At 49.4% G+C, this 22,500-nt stretch overlaps 1 protein-coding gene across 1 annotated transcript in view; it reads left to right on the top strand.

Annotated features, from left to right (window-relative positions):
* Positions 1–22,500, top strand: part of ttc27 (tetratricopeptide repeat domain 27) — a 34,396-nt gene that overhangs the window by 2,049 nt on the left and 9,847 nt on the right. The window contains exons 3-5 of the mRNA XM_076995949.1: positions 68–166; positions 8,314–8,366; positions 9,499–9,664. Of these exons, the coding sequence (XP_076852064.1) occupies positions 68–166; positions 8,314–8,366; positions 9,499–9,664 (318 nt within the window). The remainder of the gene's footprint in view (positions 1–67; positions 167–8,313; positions 8,367–9,498; positions 9,665–22,500) is intronic.

The following is a 22,500-nucleotide window of genomic DNA, read 5'->3' on the forward strand; positions in this document are numbered from 1 at the left end:
CTCTCTCTCTCCCTCTCTCTCTCTCTCCCCCTCCCTCCCTCTCTCCCTCCCTCTCCCTGGGTTGAAGCTCGGGGTGTGGTTCTCTCTAGGCTGTGCATATTTTGCGTTGGAGAGTTATGAGGGAGCAGCGAAAGCCTTCCAGCGATGTGTGTCTCTGGAACCAGATGTGAGTCCCGTGACCCACTATCTCTTCTTTTACATAAATCTTCTTTTACACACGTTAGCTATCTTCTCTCTCAACTTAATACTCTGGCATGACGAGGTCATAGTCCAGATTGGACATTCTCCTCTAGTGAGTCATATGATCACAGAGTAAAGATGGCCTCCAAGATGCTGAGGTGCTTGCTTTAACAACAACAACAACAAACAAACAAACAAATGAGAAACTTCAAACTGTGTCCGAAGTAAACAGATTTTGCTTTACACAGACTGTATAGACTCCTGAAAGCCTGGATCCAGCTGTTCTTTACACAGACTGATCTTACACAGACTATTCTTTACATTCACTGATCTTTACACAGACTGATCTTACACAGACTATTCTTTACTAGGGATGCACCGAAATGAAAATTCTTAGCCGAAACCGAAAACCGAAAATGAGGAAACCAAGGCCGAAAGCCGAAAACCGAAACACCGAAATACATTATGCCAATTATTAGTAACATTGGATTTATGGCTAACCTCTGTAGGGGTTTCACCTACTAATCCTTTAAAGTAGATATAATTTGTTTTACCTTAATTATTAATCAGTCTCATTAATTTTAGAATCAGTCTCATATTCTAATTATACCAGAACCACAAGTTTAGTTATCAACTAAAGGTAATGAATGGTTTGGTATCTGAAGGATTTAACAATGAATTCTTTGGAGGTTTTGGCAACAACCACTTTTGAATGACATCAACACAGACAATTTGGTGAAAATAAATGATACATTTATTTAAAACCAACTATTCTAAAACACAAAGAGCATCAACATGGATCAGTATATTTACAGTGAAGACTCAGCATCTAGAGTGTGTGTGTGTGTGTGTGTGTAAAAAAAGGGGAGGAGTAAGTGTGCGCGCTTGTGCGCGTGTGAGGAGGCGGAGTTGTAATCTCAGTTCTCCTATGGAGAACAAAGCAACTAAAATGGTGCCGACTTTAAACAGTAGAGCAGCGCGACTATGTTAATGAGCTCAGCTGGTTTATTCCAACGTGGTCAGAACAAAGAGTAATGGCGCTGGCTTACTAACTAAAAATTAATGTAGTGTGTCTGAGAATGGGAACTACAAGTTGTCAAATATTCAGAAGATAAAACATGGAGATTGCATGCCAGGTGGAGAACTTGTGTGTACAAATCTTAACGAAGTTTATGAAAATAAAGTTAAACACAAACATTCAGAATGTATTAACAAAAAAACTTAGTTAACTCTGTAGTTCAAATAACTATGCCCTTTGATGAACTATGCCCAGCGGTAAGAGTCTCACGTGTTGAGGATTTGGGGTTTTGTCGTCCTCCCTGAATTCTCCTGGAATTAGGAGGGAATTTCCACCGCAGGCTCCTCGTTGATTAAACGACGTCGTCCAGGTGTGCTGGGGAATCGTCCAGGAACGCGAGTCTCGTTCACGGTTTAACAACAGGGAGTTGATCGCCTTTGTTTCAGTCCGTGTGGCCGCGTTAGCAAGCTTGATTGAAGTCGTTTGGTGAATCTGTTGTCGCGGTAACGTTGATCGGTTGCTGGTTAGATTGCACCGTAACTCGGGCTCGTTAATTAAGTAGTACGACTTTCAGCTGTTTGCTGTTAGTCGTTGCAAAGTTCGCGTGTTCTCAAAGAAAACCGGAGAGAGAGAGAGAAGTGGCGGAGCCTCTCTTTAATAGGTCTAACCTCGGTGTCAGTCAAACCAGAGAGAGAAGGAGATATTACGGAGCCTCTCTTTAATAGGTCTAACCTATGTGTCGGTCAAACCAGAGAGAGAGAGAGAGATGAATGGCTGTTCAGGGTATTTAAACACCTGAACTGTAGACACACCCTTACTTCCGTCAAAGCAAGCTTGTTCAATGTGTTGCCAGTGGTACTGCCACCTGCTGGTTTAGCATGGTACCTACATTCCCCCCTTGGTCTTCAGACTGGGGCTGATGTCATAGTCCTGAAGAGCACAAAAGGTTATCCATGCAGTCCATGTTCCCTGTAGCATCCACTGGGAGGTGATCAATTCCATGAGTCAAGTTGTCCATCCCGCTCATAGCATGATCCATGAGATGGCTGGGAGATGCTGTAGACACACATCTGGGCAACAAGTTCACTACTGGGCAGTTCTTGAACAGTAACTAAGGTTAACCAAATCAAGAAAAACAATGAAAGGATACTAATGCATGGCTTAGATTTCACTTGGCTTTATACAAAGAAATCAAGGTCACATGCAGGGTTAAATGCCTTTGATGGAGGAGAGGAAGTACATCAGGCATGGAGAAAGGTGTGTTCGCACAAGTTGGTGTTTGTCTGTTGGCTGGAACAAACCTAACAATGTTTTAAAGTGAAGGATCTCGTTGGACCACGACGGACATTTGGGTTAATGTCTAGTTAGAGTGTGGTTCCTTGTGGGATCTAAAGGTAATTGTAAAATGTAAATGGGGGTTTAACTGAGGTGTAATGCCTCATCCTATCTTGTGACAGTGAAGTATTTAAACAACCAAAATACATTTCTAATGCTACTATTGCCAAGTGTAGACTTGAGCATCAGGAGCTGTCATCATGCAAAAACAACCAACATCTCTAGTGGTTCTGAGGAATAGTGTTATGCAACTTATGCCAGACTTATTTGCCAAGTTTGCACCACAGTGGTAGCAGATGTGCTTACCTATATTCTGTACGCATTTGGGAAAACATTAATATGGCAAACGGTTTCACAAGTCTTGTTAAGACAAAGCTGGGCTGCCAAACAGTGTTGCTAAAGTATCTCACACTTGCTATACTGGTAGAGGGGAGAATAAGATGTGTGAGGGGTAAAATGTAGAAGTTAGGAGGTAACGCTGGGTACACCCCCCTTAGTAAAGAACCTACTGCATTGAAAATGCAGACATGTGAGCGGAGATGATGCCAGGAACATCTCCCTTTAAAGGGTTAGAGATCTAGAAAAATAGCTACATGCTTACAGGCTGAATGTTTACATGTAACTTCGTATAAAGTCAGTTCTGCCTCCTCCTGGTTCAGGCTGGAGGTCCACTAACTGACCCTTATCTATGGCTGTCCCCCCTTCCACTGGTTCTGCCTCTCTTTCCACCTCTTGGCTCTGTCCCTGTGACGAGAGTAGTGAGAGGGGCCTGCAGAAAGAACAGTGTCTGAATCTACAGGGAAAGCATAGGGAGGATCTTGGAGCTCTTGGGAGTCTCCTTCAAGCATACTGGGCTGCACAACAGTCTCCCAAACTGTCTGCGTGGTCTTTCTGATCTCACACATCGACAGGTCACCTTGGCGTGCTAAAAGTGAGACATGGGTTCTCACACAAGGGTGGAGATTGTGCAAAAATAGGGATTTGAAGGTTCGGTCTTCTGTGAGACCGGGTCCATTTCTTCCCTGGAAAAATGTTTGTTTCAAGCGATTAAAGTAATCCCTGGGATGCTCTGAACGCTTGTGCTTAATTTTAATGGCTGACATGAATGCTGACGCTTCGTCAAAATAAGCGGAATACTCCTCAGCGAGGGCTTTGCATAGCTGAGTGTAACTGTCCCTAATGGAAAACGGCTGTGACTCTATGAACGTGTGAACTGATCTAGAGGTGGTTTTCCAAATTAGCTTCACTTTCTCTCGTTCTGTTGCATAGGGCAAGTCCGAGAGGCTACACTCAATTTCTTGGAGGTAGTCTTCAACATGGTAGTTTGACCTTGCTGGGTCGAATGGCTCCATGTCCTTGGCTAGTGAATCTAGTAACTTTAACCGAGGGAAATGTTCAAGGACATGTCTATTAGAATAGGAAGGTGGACCTTCACTATCCAAGTGGTGTAACTCTTGGTCAACAGGATGCCTACTGCCTCCTGTCTCTCTGTGCCTAGGTGGCAGTAATGAGCCTTTATGCATCTCAAGTTGGGAAATATTTGTATTTCTCCTTGAGGAAAAAGCTGTAGCATGTACGTCACTGTGCCAGCCTGTGCGTGGGTCAGTGGAATGATGCTCAGCGTTTAAGTAAGGCCTGTTATCTGCTCTACCTGGTGAGACGTCCCTTGTCTGTACGTTCTGCCAGTGGTGTACATCAGCATGCCTTCTGCCGTCCTGCTCTGTGTCTATAGGGGGCAACAGTGAGCCTTTGTGCATCTCAAGTTGGGAAATTTCTGCATTTCCTCTTGAGGAAATAGCTGGAGCATGTACGTCACTGTGCCAGCCTGTGCGTGGGTCAGTGGAATGATGCTCAGCATTCATACAAGGCTTCTTAACTGTGGTACCTAATGAGATGTCCCTGGTCTGGACATCATGCGGAGGATAATGGTCACCAGCATGCTTTCTACCTTCCTGGTCTCTGTCCATAGGGGGCAACAGTGAGCCTTTGCGCATCTCAAGTTGAGAAATACCTGCATTTCTCCTTGAGGAAGAAGCTGGAACATGTACGTCACTGCGCCAGCCTGTGCGTGGGTCAGTGGAATGATGCTCAGCTTTTAAGTAAGGCTTCCTAGCTGCTGTACCTGATGGGATGTCCCTGGTCTGGACATCATGCAGAGAATAAGGAGGGTCAAAAAACATAGCAGGATTAGTTTTACTCTTTTTGTTACTCAAGAGTAAGGGGGCAGAAGCTAGGGACGAGTAAGAGGGCTCTGCTGACTCGTAGCAAGAGGATGCAGACAGGGCATCTGCTCTAGGAGGGTGATTCTCCACAGAGGCTTCACTTTGAGCTTCAGAAGCTGAACCGTCAGTAGTATCATATGGATACTCTGAGGAAGAACTAGTTGCATCTAATCCAAGACTCGTGGGGACTGGAGCCGGGGCCTTAGGATGTATGACAGGTGCATCATCACCTGTGGAGTGCTGACTATATGGGCTTTCTACTGTAACTAATAAAGAAGGTCTAGAGGTGCCGGATCTAGTTGCAAGGAAATCTTGCGCTCTCGCACGAGCAAGCTCACTCTCCCTTTGGAGGCGGGCAGTTTCTGTTAAGCCCGTGTGACGTTCACTTACGGTGAGCATGTCATTCAGCGCATGAGTGGTCAGTTGGAGGTTGTGGCGAAGGCTCTCAACCTCAGAACTGAGCTTAGCAGTGTCCTGTTTGAGGAGTCCATTTTCCTTGCGTAGTGCCTCTACTTCTAAGAGAGCCTGCTGCTGACATAGAAGGAACATTTTAAAAACTACATCTGGAACGGTAGGGGTCTCCTCAAAGTAGTCCTTTAGAGGTTTGTCAACATCCTTCCTACCTGGTTCAAGCATCTGAAGGAGCTGAAGCAAAGATTGACAAGTATTCTGTTTTAGAAAAGTCATGGTTAGTCTAAATGTACTTATAGACTAGCTCAAAAAAAAGGGACAAAATCAAGTCAGCTTCAGTACAATCTGGCCTAGTTAATGTGCCGCGATCCTGTGTCTGGCAAGTGTGGGCAGGTAAAAGGGTAATACCTAGATAGGCAAGCCAAATTGAAACTGGGATAAAAAGAATTGTGCAAAAGGTGATTACGGTCTCTGAAACTAAACACTAGCACACTGGACCAAAGACTGCAATAGTGAAGTTATACAAAGACTGTGAAATCTGATAACGGTGCTAAATAATTATCCCAATACTTCTGCAGTACAGGGGAAATCAGTGGGATGCCACACAAGTTAAAGCAACTGAGTTACTATTGAAGTAATCAGATTAAATGAGTAAAATAAATATACTGATCTTCAGTTGATTGCACAATGAATGTGAATAGTAACCAAATGGTAAACAAATTAGAACAAGATATCACCAAACTAAAGTTACCAAGGATTAGCTTTCCTCTATAGGAAGACTTAGGAAGCGCTCTGGCGCCCTCTTCTGGCGAATTTGGAGATGGTCCTATTCTAATGGCTTGAAAGCCTGTGATATGAAAAAATGGTCGATATCAAACAAATATGGTTGAGCCAGAAATCTCCCTCACACGGGGCACCAATTATGTAGGGGTTTCACCTACTAATCCTTTAAAGTAGATATAATTTGTTTTACCTTAATTATTAATCAGTCTCATTAATTTTAGAATCAGTCTCATATTCTAATTATACCAGAACCACAAGTTTAGTTATCAACTAAAGGTAATGAATGGTTTGGTATCTGAAGGATTTAACAATGAATTCTTTGGAGGTTTTGGCAACAACCACTTTTGAATGACATCAACACAGACAATTTGGTGAAAATAAATGATACATTTATTTAAAACCAACTATTCTAAAACACAAAGAGCATCAACATGGATCAGTATATTTACAGTGAAGACTCAGCATCTAGAGTGTGTGTGTGTGTGTGTGTGTGTGTGTAAAAAAAGGGGAGGAGTAAGTGTGCGCGCTTGTGCGCGTGTGAGGAGGCGGAGTTGTAATCTCAGTTCTCCTATGGAGAACAAAGCAACTAAAATGGTGCCGACTTTAAACAGTAGAGCAGCGCGACTATGTTAATGAGCTCAGCTGGTTTATTCCAACGTGGTCAGAACAAAGAGTAATGGCGCTGGCTTACTAACTAAAAATTAATGTAGTGTGTCTGAGAATGGGAACTACAAGTTGTCAAATATTCAGAAGATAAAACATGGAGATTGCATGCCAGGTGGAGAACTTGTGTGTACAAATCTTAACGAAGTTTATGAAAATAAAGTTAAACACAAACATTCAGAATGTATTAACAAAAAAACTTAGTTAACTCTGTAGTTCAAATAACTATGCCCTTTGATGAACTATGCCCAGCGGTAAGAGTCTCACGTGTTGAGGATTTGGGGTTTTGTCGTCCTCCCTGAATTCTCCTGGAATTAGGAGGGAATTTCCACCGCAGGCTCCTCGTTGATTAAACGACGTCGTCCAGGTGTGCTGGGGAATCGTCCAGGAACGCGAGTCTCGTTCACGGTTTAACAACAGGGAGTTGATCGCCTTTGTTTCAGTCCGTGTGGCCGCGTTAGCAAGCTTGATTGAAGTCGTTTGGTGAATCTGTTGTCGCGGTAACGTTGATCGGTTGCTGGTTAGATTGCACCGTAACTCGGGCTCGTTAATTAAGTAGTACGACTTTCAGCTGTTTGCTGTTAGTCGTTGCAAAGTTCGCGTGTTCTCAAAGAAAACCGGAGAGAGAGAGAGAAGTGGCGGAGCCTCTCTTTAATAGGTCTAACCTCGGTGTCAGTCAAACCAGAGAGAGAAGGAGATATTACGGAGCCTCTCTTTAATAGGTCTAACCTATGTGTCGGTCAAACCAGAGAGAGAGAGAGAGATGAATGGCTGTTCAGGGTATTTAAACACCTGAACTGTAGACACACCCTTACTTCCGTCAAAGCAAGCTTGTTCAATGTGTTGCCAGTGGTACTGCCACCTGCTGGTTTAGCATGGTACCTACACCTCACTATTCAAAGAATAAATCAACTACAAAATTTGATTTGAAAATATGTATTTAGCACTGACATTACAGTAATGCATATTATAAAATAAAATTAGTGGTGGGCCGTTAACGGCGATAACGCTGACAATGGCCGACCATTAATTAAATTTAACTCGCTTCCAGACCGTTTTTATCTGAGAGGATAAATATATGTATTTTATACGAGTTAAATTTAATTATAACTGACTGGCCTGAAAGATAAATATAAATTCTCTCATAAAAACGTGACGTGAGTTGCAACAACATTAAACAGCTCAGGTAAACACGCTTTTGAGAAATGTCGTCTGCTCGGCAAAACATAACGGGGCTCAATGTTCTCTATTAGCCTACGAAATCCCTACGACAGAGAACGGCTGATCGTCTAAGGCAACGAGTTCCATAATTTTTGGTGTAATGTCCATTTCCTTGGCACCATCACTGGAAAACTTTTTTGCTAGCTTTATCCAAATAAACACGTGCAGGCGATTTTTGCTTGCGTCATCACAGCACATTGTTTCGGCCGTGTTGTTTCGGTGATGAAAGTATTTCGGCCGAAAACCGAAAATGCAAATTTAAGCCATTTCGGCCGAAAATTTTCGGTGGCCGAATTTTCGGTGCATCCCTATTCTTTACATTCACTGATCTTTACACAGACTGATCTTTACACTGACTGATCTTTACAGACTGTACAGACTCCTGAAAGCCTGGCTCCAGCTGTTCTTTACACTGACTCTTCTTTACACTGACTCTTCTTTACACTGACTCTTCTTTACGCTGCTCTTTCTCTCCTTCAGAACTCGGAGGCCTGGAACAACCTGTCCACCGCCTACATCAAACTGAGGAAAAAGTAAGATCAGTTTCCTCAGAAAACTCAAATTGTGTACCTCATAACATGCTGCGCCACTCCACACACACACACACACACACACACACACACACACACACACACACACACACACACACACACACACACACACACACACACACACCTCCAGCTCTTAGGCTGGCTCCTTCCTGAATGGATCACACAGGCAGGATTAACTGACACGTCTTCGTTCCCGCTCCTGTTTCTCCGAGCTCTGCTCCTTCGTTACAAGCACGAGCTTTCCCCCGACTCGGCGGGTAAATGTCGATTAGGACGCCCTTCGCCCTTCGCCCCTCGCCCCTCGCCCCTCGCCCCTCGCCCCTCGCCCCTCGCCCTTCACCCCTCGCCCCTCACCCCTCGCCCCTCGCCCCTCGCCCCTCGCCCTTCGCCCCTCGCCCCTCGCCCCTCGCCCTTCGCCCCTCGCCCCTCGCCCTTCGCCCCTCGCCCGTAGAGGCCGTTGCCCCTCGCCCTTCGCCCCTCGCCCTTCGCCCTTCGCCCCTCGCCCCTCGCCCGTAGAGGCCGTCCCTCTGCTTCTGTCCTGTGAGCAGCCTTGGTGGAGTAGTGAAGTGCTGAGGGCTTCTGGGAAGTCTCGGTCCCCGAGGTCCCTCAGCCAATCAGCCCTGTGCGCTCATCCCTAAGATGAGACTTGGGAATCTTCTATTAAAACCTGGTTGATGCTGCGCAGTCAGTCGGACAACACTCAGAACAGAGTGTGTGTGTGAGTGTGTGTGAGTGTGTGTGAGTGTGTGTGTGTGAGTGTGTGTGAGTGTGTGTGAGTGTGTGTGAGTGAGAGTGTGAGTGAGAGTGTGTGTGAGAGTGTGTGTGAGAGTGTGTGTGAGAGTGTGTGTGAGAGTGTGTGTGAGAGTGTGTGTGAGAGTGTGAGTGAGAGTGAGTGTGAGAGTGAGTGTGAGTGTGTGAGAGTGTGAGTGTGTGTGTGTGTGTGTGTGTGTGTGTGTGTGTGTTGAGCTGTGGAAGTTGGCTTGGTCCAGTTGATGCTCGACATGGCATTATTGACCAGACACAGCTGTGTTTCAATTCTGTGCCGCACATTTCCCCCACACTGCTCCCCAACGCTACCCACAATGCCTCTGAGCGTGTGGCATGCTGCCCACAGGGAGAAAGCCTTCCGTACCCTGCAGGAGGCGCTCAAGTGCAACTTCGAGCGCTGGCAGATCTGGGAGAACTTCATCGCCGTGTGTATCGACGTGGGAGAGTTCGCAGAGGCCATCCGAGCTTACCACCGCCTGATGGACCTGAGAGACAAGTACAAGGATGTAGAGGTGAGGACACACACACACACACACACACACCACCGCCTGATGGACCTGAGAGACAAGTACAAGGATGTAGAGGTGAGGACACACACACACACACACACACACACACACACACACACACCACCTGATGGACCTGAGAGACAAGTACAAGGATGTAGAGGTGAGGACACACACACACACACACACACACACACACACACCACCGCCTGATGGACCTGAGAGACAAGTACAAGGATGTGGAGGTGAGGACACACACACACACACACACACCACCGCCTGATGGACCTGAGAGATAACTACAAGGATGTGGAGGTGAGGACACACACACACACACACACACACACACACACACACCACCTGATGGACCTGGGAGACAAGTACAAGGATGTAGAGGTGAGGACACACACACACACACACACACACACACACACACCACCGCCTGATGGACCTGGGAGACAAGTACAAGGATGTGGAGGTGAGGAGACACACACACACACACACACACACAAACACAAACACAAATTATTCCTCACGCTGACCTGCTCACATGAAGGAATGTTGAGACTACATTGAGCTTCTGTACGCCTCTCTGGACAACAGCGTTGGCCATGTGGTGTGCGCGTGTGGTGTGTGCGCGTGTGTGTGTGTGCGCGCGCGCGCATATATGTGTGTGTGTGTGTTGTACACAATCTGTGTGTGTTTCATTAGTATTGAATGGTGTGACTGGCTGAGATGTGGGTGGGGCTCTTTAGCGCAGGGCACTGCATGACCCTTTGACCTCTGGAACTTACAACACACACACACAGCGCAGGACTGTGAGCTTGAGTAATTAACTCAACTGCGTGGACTCTGTGTCTGTAATAGGACAGAACGTATTTGTTGTTTTGTTTTATTGTTTGGGCAGTAGGTCTAGGGAGTAACTAGTGTATAAAAATCAAAATGGAAATGTTGAGTTTATTTTGCTCAATAAACAAAATGCAATGAACAAAAGAGAAATCTGTGTGAAATCTCATATGCCATGACAGTCAAGCTTATTCTGGTTTCGATTTTGAGGTAGACTTGCACATAGTTTCTGAAGGAACTCAGCAGGGAGGTTGTTCCAAACATCTTGGAGAACTAACCACAGATCTACTGTGGATGGAGTCTTGGTCAGACCATCCTGTCACGCCATGTAATCCCACACAGACTCAGTGATGTTGAGATCAACAGTGTACTGTTGGGCTCCGTGGAGACCGTAGCATCACTTCCAGGTCTCCTTGTTCTGAACGACACTGGCTGTATGTTTGGGGTCCAGCACAGAATAATCCAGGAGCCAGACGCCTCCCTGCTGGTATTGCATGATGTGTAAATGTCTGCCAGTATTTCTCAGCAATGACATCACCATCAGTCCCGGCCATATCACCAGCTGTTTGCTGAAATGCAGCCCCAGACTTCAAGGAACCTCCACCACGCTTCACTGTTGAACCTCCACCACGCTTCACTGTTGAACCTCCACCACGCTCCACTGTGGAACCTCCACCACGCTCCACTGTTGAACCTCCAACACACTTCACTGTGGAACCTCCACCACGCTTCACTGTGGAACCTCCACCACGCTTCACTGTTGAACCTCCACCACGCTTCACTTTGGAACCTCCAACACGCTTCACTGTGGAACCTCCACCACGCTTCACTGTTGAACCTCCACCAGGCGTCACTGTTGAACCTCCACCACGCTCCACTGTTGAACCTCCACCACGCTCCACTGTTGAACCTCCACCACGCTCCACTGTGGAACCTCCACCAGGCGTCACTGTTGAACCTCCACCACGCTCCACTGTTGAACCTCCACCACGCTCCACTGTGGAACCTCCACCACGCTCCACTATGGAACCTCCACCATCCTTCAGTGTTGAAGAGGGCCTGCAGACTCCTTATTGTACTGCTCTTCAGCCCTTCGGCAAACAAACTGCTTTCTGTTAAATATTTTTCATTTTCTCTCATCACTCCAGACCACCTGTTGCCATTTTCCTGCACCCCACTTCCTATGGCTTCGTGTGTAGTTGAGTCACTTGGCCTGGTTTCCATGCTGGAGGTATGTTTTTTTGGCCACAATTCTTCCATGAGGACTACTACTAGACAGACGTTTCTGCACAGGAGATGGGTGTGCCTGTGTCCCACTGGTGGGACTGGTGGGTGTGCCTGTGTCCCACTGGTGTGGTGTACTGGGTCTCACTGGGTTCTTCCAGTTCTGAGCTGATGGCACTACTGGGCTTCTGCTGGACATCATCTGATTTTGAGGGACATAAACATGACGTGTCTCATCTTCTGTGCTATGTTTCCTTGGCGGACCACCACATCTAGGATCCTCGACGTCGCCTGTTTCTTTGTGTCTCTTCAGAAGAGCTCGTACAGCACATCTTGAAACCCCAGTCTGCCTTGAACCCCTTGAAGTGTGGGAGATACCTCGCTGATGTATTATAACGTCTTCTACAACTTCACTTTTGTAGTACAGTTTGGCTGTTCCTCAACCAGTTACAGCTTCCTAGACAGCTGTTTCAGTTAATGACTGTGTTTCAACCTGCATATGAAAAGACATATGGTAAATAATCCATCTGATTATAATTCAACACAATCCCTGACTTTATGCAAGAGTAACAAGATGAATCGATGCTGTTCTTGATGTAGATTTCTGTTTTGTTCATTCGATTTGCATTTTGATAATTGCAACCCCTTTAATACAGTACAGTTACTCTCCTCTTACCTATCTATTAACACACACACACACATTTCTGTTCTGAAATTGGGGCATGAGTTCAGACCAGACCAGCCCATGAAGTCTGTAGGTGGTCACCAGACCAGCCCGTGAAGTCTGTAGGTGGTCACCAGATCTGGTAACACTGGGGAGTGCACTGGTAACACTGGGGAGTGCACTGGTAACACTGGGGGAGTGCACTGGTAACACTGGGGGAGTGCACTGGTAACACTGGGGGAGTGCACTGGTAACACTGGGGAGCGCACTGGTAACACTGGGGGAGTGCACTGGTAACACTGGGGAGCGCACTGGTAACACTGGGGAGCGCACTGGTAACACTGGGGAGTGCACTGGTAACACTGGGGAGCGCACTGGTAACACTGGGGAGCGCACTGGTAACACTGGGGAGTGCACTGGTAACACTGGGGAGCGCACTGGTAACACTGGGGAGCGCACTGGTAACACTGGGGAGCGCTGTGTTTATAGACACATGAGCATGTTTATAGACACAGACCGTTGCCTGGGAACATGGAACACCAGCACACACCGTTGCCTGGGAACATGGAACACCAGCACACACCGTTGCCTGGGAACACCAGCACACACCGTTGCCTGGGAACACCAGCACACACCGTTGCCTGGGAACACCAGCACACACCGTTGCCTGGGAACACCAGCACAGACGGTTGCCTGGGAACACCAGCGCAGACGGTTGCCTGGGAACACGGACCTTCCTATTTCCTGGGCCTATTAACGCAGCACCTGATGTCAGCAGTACGAGTCGTTGCCTCTGCTGTTTTATAGTCAAATGCTGCATAGTCACTTCTGTCCTCAACTTCACAACATCAAAACAAAATAACTCCTCAAGACAGCCACAGCATCTGATGGGTGTTTTCAGGTGAGAAAAGTGCATCGCACGCAGGGTGAATATCACTCTTTACTGCCCAGTTCACATTTCTGGATGCCAGGAGAATTTTCACTCCGTTGCACTATAAAAGTCACAAGGCGACAATATAACGTTACTGTTTGATTTACAAAATCATTATGAACAAGCAGCGATAAACAAACATTTTTAGTGAATATGTTTTGCCCCAGGTCAAGGCAGTTAATCTGAGTGTGTGCGGCCTGTTCACGCTACGATAGCATCTCAGCATTTGATATTCCCAGGTAGCAGTCGTAACGCTGTTGTCCGCTCTGTCACCATTGCCATAGCGGTGGAGGGGGCGGAGCTTGCTATCCTCTTCTTCCTCCGTCTCATGCGAGCTGGCTCTCTTTCGTCCTCCGCTCCTGCCGCATTCGTTTTATGTGTGGGGGAGACGCAGGTCCTCATACAGCACTGCTGTGTGGACGTGGCAGACATGTCCAAACTCCTCTGGGCCTCGTCCTGGGGGGGGGGGCGAGACGGGGACAGATTCATGTTTCTGTAACCAAAAGGTGCAGTTGTTGCCTTTAGGAATGAATCTGTGGAGCAGACATCGCTCTCTGTCTGCTCTGGGGAGGGGACCAACTGGCACTTGGGTGTAATAACATGGATTAAACTGTTGCTAACAGTGTTTTATGAGCCTGTGGAGATGGATAGGTATTGTGTGTGTGTGTGTGTGTGTGTGTGTGTGTGTGTGTGTGTGTGTGTGTGTGTGTGTGTGTGTGTGTGTGTGTGTGTGTGTGTGTGTGTGTGTGTGTGTGTGTGTGTGTGTTGTACTATGGGGTAATACGGTCATAGCACACACATCTCAGATTTAAATGGGGGATATAGAGGTTCTGGTCTTCGGTCTCCTTCCTGCCACTACAGAGGAATTATGGGAGAATGAGGGGAGGAATAGATTCAGAAGTAATGAAGGGGCGTGGTCATTATGGGCGTGGCCATGAGAGGCGTAGTCACGAGTGGCGTGGTCACGAGAAGGAGCATCAGCGTACTTTCTCTCATGCACTAGCTCCCTTCTCCAGACACGTCCTTCTCTCTAGTGTCTGATTTCATCTCCCATAGACCTCAGACATCCATTCCATCACGAAGGCAGAGACGCAGTAATCAGCCCCAGCCGTCTGTGCACTCTCGGGGTGAGATGTGGCCTCTGCACTTCTACCAGTCATCAAGCAGACTTTCAACAGCAGCTGTTCTCTCCCCCCCACAGCAGCTGTTCTCTCTCCCCCCCACAGCAGCTGTTCTCTCCCCCCCACAGCAGCTGTTCTCTCTCTCCTCACAGCAGCTGTTCTCTCTCCCCCCACAGCAGCTGTTCTCTCTCCCCCCACAGCAGCTGTTCTCTCCCCTCACAGCAGCTGTTCTCTCCCCTCACAGCAGCTGTTCTCTCTCCCCCACAGCAGCTGTTCTCTCTCCCCCCACAGCAGCTGTTCTCTCTCCCCCCACAGCAGCTGTTCTCTCTCCCCCCACAGCAGCTGTTCTCTCTCCCCCCACAGCAGCTGTTCTCTCTCCCCCCACAGCAGCTGTTCTCTCTCCCCCCAGAGCAGCTGTTCTCTCTCCCCCCAGAGCAGCTGTTCTCTCTCCCCCACAGCAGCTGTTCTCCCCCCCCCACAGCAGCTGTTCTCTCTCCCCCCACAGCAGCTGTTCTCTCTCCCCCCACAGCAGCTGCTCTCTCTCCCCCCACAGCAGCTGTTCTCTCTCCCCCCACAGCAGCTGTTCTCTCTCCCCCCACAGCAGCTGTTCTCTCTCCCCCCACAGCAGCTGTTCTCTCTCCCCCCACAGCAGCTGTTCTCTCCCCCTCACAGCAGCTGTTCTCTCCCCCTCACAGCAGCTGTTCTCTCTCCCCCACAGCAGCTGTTCTCTCTCCCCCTCAGAGCAGCTGTTCTCTCTCCCCCACAGCAGCTGTTCTCTCTCCCCCACAGCAGCTGTTCTCTCTCCCCCCACAGCCGCTGTTCTCTCTCCCCCCACAGCCGCTGTTCTCTCTCTCCTCACAGCCGCTGTTCTCTCTCTCCTCACAGCCGCTGTTCTCTCTCTCCTCACAGCCGCTGTTCTCTCTCTCCTCACAGCCGCTGTTCTCTCCCCCCCCACAGCAGCTGTTCTCTCCCCCCCCACAGCAGCTGTTCTCTCCCCCCCACAGCAGCTGTTCTCTCCCCCCCCCCACAGCAGCTGTTCTCTCCCCCCCACAGCAGCTGTTCTCTCCCCCCCACAGCAGCTGTTCTCTCCCCCCCACAGCCGCTGTTCTCTCCCCCCCCACAGCCGCTGTTCTCTCCCCCCCCACAGCCGCTGTTCTCTCCCCCCCCACAGCCGCTGTTCTCTCCCCCCCACAGCAGCTGTTCTCTCCCCCCCACAGCAGCTGTTCTCTCCCCTCACAGCAGCTGTTCTCTCTCACCACCACAGCAGCTGTTCTCTCTCCCCCCACAGCAGCTGTTCTCTCTCCCCCCACAGCAGCTGTTCTCTCCCCCCACAGCAGCTGTTCTCTCCCCCCCACAGCAGCTGTTCTCTCTCCCCCCCACAGCAGCTGTTCTCTCTCCCCCCCCACATCAGCTGTGTTCTCTCCCCCCCCCACAGCAGCTGTTCTCTCTCCCTCCCACAGCAGCTGTTCTCTCCCCCCCCCACAGCAGCTGTTCTCTCTCCCCCCCCACAGCAGCTGTTCTCTCTCCCCCCCCCACAGCAGCTGTTCTCTCTCCCCCCCACAGCAGCTGTTCTCTACCCCCCCCCCACAGCAGCTGTTCTCTACCCCCCACAGCAGCTGTTCTCTACCCCCCACATCAGCTGTGTTCTCTCTCCCCCCCACAGCAGCTGTTCTCTCCCCCCACAGCAGCTGTTCTCTCCCCCCCACAGCAGCTGTTCTCTCCCCCCCACAGCAGCTGTTCTCTCTCCCCCCCACAGCAGCTGTTCTCTCTCCCCCCCACAGCAGCTGTTCTCTCTCCCCCCCACAGCAGCTGTTCTCTACCCCCCCACAGCAGCTGTTCTCTACCCCCCCCACAGCAGCTGTTCTCTACCCCCCCCACAGCAGCTGTTCTCTACCCCCCACAGCAGCTGTTCTCTCCCCCCACAGCAGCTGTGTTCTCTCCCCCCCCACAGCAGCTGTTCTCTCTCCCCCCCCACAGCAGCTGTTCTCTCTCCCCCCCACAGCAGCTGTTCTCTCTCCCCCCCACAGCAGCTGTTCTCTCTCCCCCCCACAGCAGCTGTTCTCTACCCCCCACATCAGCTGTGTTCTCTACCCCCCACATCAGCTGTGTTCTCTCCCCCCCCACATCAGCTGTGTTCTCTCCCCCCCCACATCAGCTGTGTTCTCTCCCCCCCACATCAGCTGTGTTCTCTCCCCCCCCACAGCAGCTGTGTTCTCTCCCCCCCCACAGCAGCTGTTCTCTCTCCCCCCCACAGCAGCTGTTCTCTCTCCCCCCCACAGCAGCTGTTCTCTCCCCCCCACAGCAGCTGTTCTCTCTCCCCCCCACAGCAGCTGTTCTCTCTCCCTCCACAGCAGGCTGTGTAGTGTGTCTCTCCCCGGCACACACTGGTCATCTAGGTAACTTTTGAACTTGACATCCTCAAATGAACTGACATCCTCAAATGAACATCTTTCCCAATGAACAGGATCTCTCATTCACACGACACATTCAGCCTCCCTTAAAACAAAATGGAGTCCTTGTACTTCATCTGTTCATTTGACCTGACCTTCATCGCTTCACCTTCCATCACTCTTCTCCACCTCATAAAGCAGTAAACGTCCTGGCCGAGTCTTTACCAGATCTCCACCACCTGATCGCTCTCCTCAACAGAGATGAGAACTTATCTTCATTTACACTCCGCTGACCTGTCATGACCCCTCTCCACATAGTCCTCCACCTGTCTCGGTGCAACATCCACCGTCACCTCTCCACCTGTCTCACCAAGGTCTGAACTCCTGCCCACAATTCCACGACTCTCTGAGGTGCTTCATAGCAGCCGCAGAAGAACTACAGGTGGCTGAGAGACGGTGGAGACACTACAGACCGATTTACAGCTAACAATGCTGTAAATGTAAATGGGTGTGGGTGTGGCCACGAGGCGTATGGGTGTGACCACGAGGTGAATGGGTGTGGCCACGAGGCGTATGGGTGTGGCCATGAATATGGGTGTGGCCACGAGACATGTGGGTGTGGCCACGAGACATGTGGGTGTGGCCACGAGGCGTATGGGTGTGGCCACGAGGCGTATGGGTGTGGCCACGAGGCGTATGGGTGTGACCACGAGGTGAATGGGTGTGGCCACGAGGCGTATGGGTGTGGCCATGAATATGGGTGTGGCCATGAATATGGGTGTGGCCACGAGACATGTGGGTGTGGCCACGAGACATGTGGGTGTGGCCACGAGGCGTATGGGTGTGACCACGAGGCGAATGGGTGTGGCCACGAGGCGTATGGGTGTGGCCATGAATATGGGTGTGGCCACGAGACATGTGGGTGTGGCCACGAGGCGTATGGGTGTGACCACGAGGTGAATGGGTGTGGCCACGAGGCGTATGGGTGTGGCCATGAATATGGGTGTGGCCATGAATATGGGTGTGGCCACGAGACATGTGGGTGTGGCCACGAGACATGTGGGTGTGGCCACAAGACATGTGGGTGTGGCCACAAGGCGAATGGGTGTGGCCACGAGAGGTTGAAGTTCATAATGTGTAATTGGTCTTTGAATATTTTGTGTACTATTCATTTCAGAAACATTAATGCAGTCTGGCCTGTCTCATCATGTCTCTCTCTTAAAACACACACACACAGCACTCACACACTCCTACACTAATGATCATCATATTGTCCTTTTAACTAACTAGGCTGCTGCTGGGTGGAGACAGAGGGTGAAGATACCCATTCGTGTGTGTGTGTGTGTGTGTGTGTGTGTGTGTGTGTCTGAGGGGGGAGGGTAGGGTGTAGGATTAAGACTGTATAATTGTATGGGTTGGACTGGGGTGTTTTTCTGTGTAATGCCAATAAAAAGTTAATAACCCAAGTACCTCTAAGTCTTTATGCCACATTAAGCAAATAGAACAGATATTCAGTTGTGAAAAGTTTTCGAAGTGTTTGCAGGACACCAATATAATATAACAGTGGCATTTGTGTGTGTGTGTGGGGAGGGGTATGCATTTGAGAGCAGGGTTGAAATGTTTATTCTTCTGTAAAGAATGTATAGGTGACTAGCAGACATGCAAGATCCTGGCATGTGTCCAGAAAACATGCACACACTGTCGTCAGCTTGTGTGTGTGTGTGTGTGTGTGTGTGTGTTGTGCTGAGAGAACTGCCAGAGGTTTATTGAGGAGCCTTGTCTACTTTTAGGCTCAGCATACATGCTGGAATGTAGACACACACACACACACACACACACGTGCACACACACACACACACACACGCACCCTCCAGCAAGCAGGCGTCTTTGCCCTCTTTCCAATTTCTTTCTGCTTGGCTATTAGGGGCTTATCTTGCGCGTGCGCACACACACACACACACACACACACACGTGCACACAAAAGTATGTGAAAGTACGTGGGGTACATTAGGATGAGTCTGTGGCTGTGGAGAGTGTCCGGATGGTAACACAACGCAGTGGCGTGGTATGTGGGGAATGTGTTCTCTCCTCCATCTGAGCCCACTACACACACACACACACACACACACAGGGTGCACAGTGAATTGGGTGGGGTGTTGTACCCCAACACTCATGTAGCTGTTCTAACCCCACACACACGCAGGTGTTCTAACCCCACACACACACACATGCAGGTGTTCTAACCCCACACACACACACACAGGTGTTCTACCCCCCCCCCCCCCACACACAGGTGTTCTACCCCCCCCCCCCACACACAGGTGTTCTATCCCTACACACACAGGTGTTCTAACCCCACACACACACACACAGGTGTTCTAACCCCACACACACACATACATGTGTATGAGAACACACCCTCACCCAATCACAAGCGTACTGACCTCTGCATGTTACAGGGTGATGTAGGTGGTCTGTGTTTCTGTGGTGATTAAACACTGGGGTAAGTAGCATGAAGACCTCTGGTGTCCCAGTAGACCCCCCCCCCCCCCCCCCCCCCCCGTGTCTGTGGCTCTGTCTCTAGGTTCTCTATACTGCTGCAAATGTGTTTGTGTGCTCCACACTGTTTAGTTTTATGCAGACACACTAATTTTATTACACACTGTATTTGTTTTTTATTTTACATTTATATATAATGTGTAAATATTTTTGCCTGCTTCGTTTAACCTTGCACCTGAGACTAAGTGCTCATTGATGAGCTCATTTAAAACCGTTTCCCAGTAATGTGCAAAACCAGATGGCTTTGTGTGCGTGCGTGTGTGTGCGGCTGTGCGTGTGTGTGCGGCTGTGTGTGTGTGTGTGAGTGAGCTCAGACAGACAGGAGGATGACGTCTGAGCTTGGTGGCACTTCAGCCTTCAGCCGTAGCACACATACAAGCTGTGTGTGTGTGTGTGTGTGTGTGTGTGTGTGTGTGTGTGTGTGTGTGTGTGTGTAAACCATGTAGCCTGTGAGCTGAGCATAGATAGGAACAGATAAATGAACATCAGAAGGTGAAGCCAAGATTGAGAAAATCAGACAGACAGACACGAACACACCGACCTAGTGCTGCAGAGGTGGAGGTGGTGCGGACACGCAGGTGGAGGTGGTACGGACACGCAGGTGGAGGTGGTGCGGACACGCAGGTGTAGGTGGTACGGACACGCAGGTGTAGGTGGTACGGACACGCAGGTGGAGGTGGTACGGACACGCAGGTGTAGGTGGTACGGACACGCAGGTGGAGGTGGTACGGACACGCAGGTGGAGGTGGTACGGACACGCAGGTGGAGGTGGTACGGACACGCAGGTGGAGGTGGTACGGACACGCAGGTGTAGGTGGTACGGACACGCAGGTGGAGGTGGTACGGACACGCAGGTGTAGGTGGTACGGACACGCAGGTGGAGGTGGTGCGGACACGCAGGTGTAGGTGGTACGGACACGCAGGTGGAGGTGGTGCGGACACGCAGGTGGAGGTGGTACGGACACGCAGGTGGAGGTGGCCCATGGTGGAGACAGTCTATTACTAATTGGCATCCAGGTGCCTGAACTGAGGAGAGAAAAAATGAAACTTTTATTTTGTTATTTTATTATTGCTAAATATTACTAAAAAAAGCCGATGGCATCATAACTTGAACCATAAGTCATCAGTAATTAAATTTCATAGGCTCTATTGGTTCCTGTGGGTCAGACCCCTCCTAACGCTGTAATTACACTCACCTGCCTGTGGGGGACGCCGCAGGTCACTGACTGACAGTGTGATTAACGGTACACACAGAGATCAGACAATAACAAAGCAGCCGGTCTATCAAAATGACGCCCAGGGTCAGAGAAAACAGGAAGAGGATGAAAGATGGCATTTTATATGGCTCATAATTTGATGAGATGAACAGAAATAAGGAAAGACAGTAGAGAGGCGGAGCTAACAACATGAACAGAAATAAGGAAAGACAGCAGAGAGGCGGAGCTAACAACATGAACAAATAAGGAAAGACAGCAGAGAGGCAGAGCTAACAACATGAACAAATTAGGAAAGACAGCAGAGAGGCGGAGCTAACAACATGAACAGAAGGAGGGATGGAGGAGATGAGGAGGTATAGAGGAGGAAAGGAGGGGTGGAGGAGGTGAGGAGGGAGGGATAGAGGAGGAGAGGAGGGAGGGAGGAGGTGGTGATGTCTGAGTACAGGAGAGTGAGCGCCATGGCGACCTCCAATGCCCAAACCAGCTGTGCCTTTTTCATGTGGCAGCTTTGGGTGGGTGGACCAGTGGGTAGACATTATCAGACACTTATCAGCACGTGGTCATGTGTCCTGATGGCTGATTATTGCTTGAGACAGAAGCAATAAAATTATAATAATTGGCTGACAGCCAGAATGTACACAAGACAACGCCATAAGAAAACAAATGTGGCTGTCATGGGAATTATGATTGGCATTCAGACAAAATCAAAAAAACAGCATCGACAATGACTGCGTAGGTGGAACCTGATGCAGGATTCCGGAATGCACAGGAACCTGACGCTGGATTCCAGAATGCGCAGAAAGCTGGTGCACGATTCCGGAATGTGCAGCAAGCTGGTGCACGATTCCGGAATGCGCAGGAAGCTGGTGCAGGATTCTGGAATGTGCAGGAAACTGGTGCAGGATTCCGGAATGCGCAGGAAGCTGGTGCAGGATTCTGGAATGCACAGGAAGCTGGTGCAGGATTCTGGAATGTGCAGGATTCCGGAATGCGCAGGAAGCTGGTGCAGGATTCTGGAATGCCTAGGAAGCTGGTGCAGGATTCCGGAATCCTCATCCAGACGTCAGTGCAGGGCCGCAGCGGTTTCCTGGAGCCAAACTCCTGGCTCCAGAAGTCAGCGTGCCACGAGGGTTCAGATGTTCAGAGGGGGCGGGAGTTGCAGCTAGGGTCTGCATTGCTGGGCATAATGGTGGGATTGTGTGGTAAGACGTGCATGTAAACACTAGAGGTGTATTCAACTAAGGATTTTCATAGTTGAATCTGATTCGTCAGATTTTCCATTTAGTCGACTAATAGTCGAATCAGGGTTTTTTTTTTAAGAGCTCCTTAAACGGGATCTCGTTCTCATTCAGGACATTTTTCCACTTCAAAATAAAAACCTACAACACTCAGATAAATGTATAAACATGGTAGGTTTGCTTTATTCAGCTTATATTTATTACATCGGGCAACACGGTGGCTTGGTGGTTAGTACGTTTGCCTTTCAGCACTGGGGTCTTGGGTTCCAGTCCCTATCTGAGTGGAGTTTCCATGTTCTCCCTGTGTCTGCGTGGGTTTCCTCCGGGATCTCCGGTTTCCTCCCACAGTCCAAAGACATGGAGGTTAGGTAAATTGGCCCTCCCTGATTCCCTGACAAATTCTCCCTGAGTGTGTCTGTGTGTCTTCATGTTCAATAAAAGCAGTTGTCTGAATGTGTGTGTGCTTGTATGCCCAGTGGTGGATGGTGCTCTGTCACTAGGGTCTGTCCTCTCTCCCCTTCCTGCACCCCATTCAGTCCCCCAGGGGGCTGTGGATCCTGGTAGAGAGTACGCTGTGCGCAATTGGCTGCCGCTTCTCGCCGGTGTGTGATTGGTTGTGTACGAGTTGTATCCGTGTTAAAATTGTAAAGGG

This window comes from Brachyhypopomus gauderio, unplaced genomic scaffold (genome assembly GCF_052324685.1).
Source record: "Brachyhypopomus gauderio isolate BG-103 unplaced genomic scaffold, BGAUD_0.2 sc294, whole genome shotgun sequence".
NCBI lineage: Eukaryota > Metazoa > Chordata > Actinopteri > Gymnotiformes > Hypopomidae > Brachyhypopomus > Brachyhypopomus gauderio.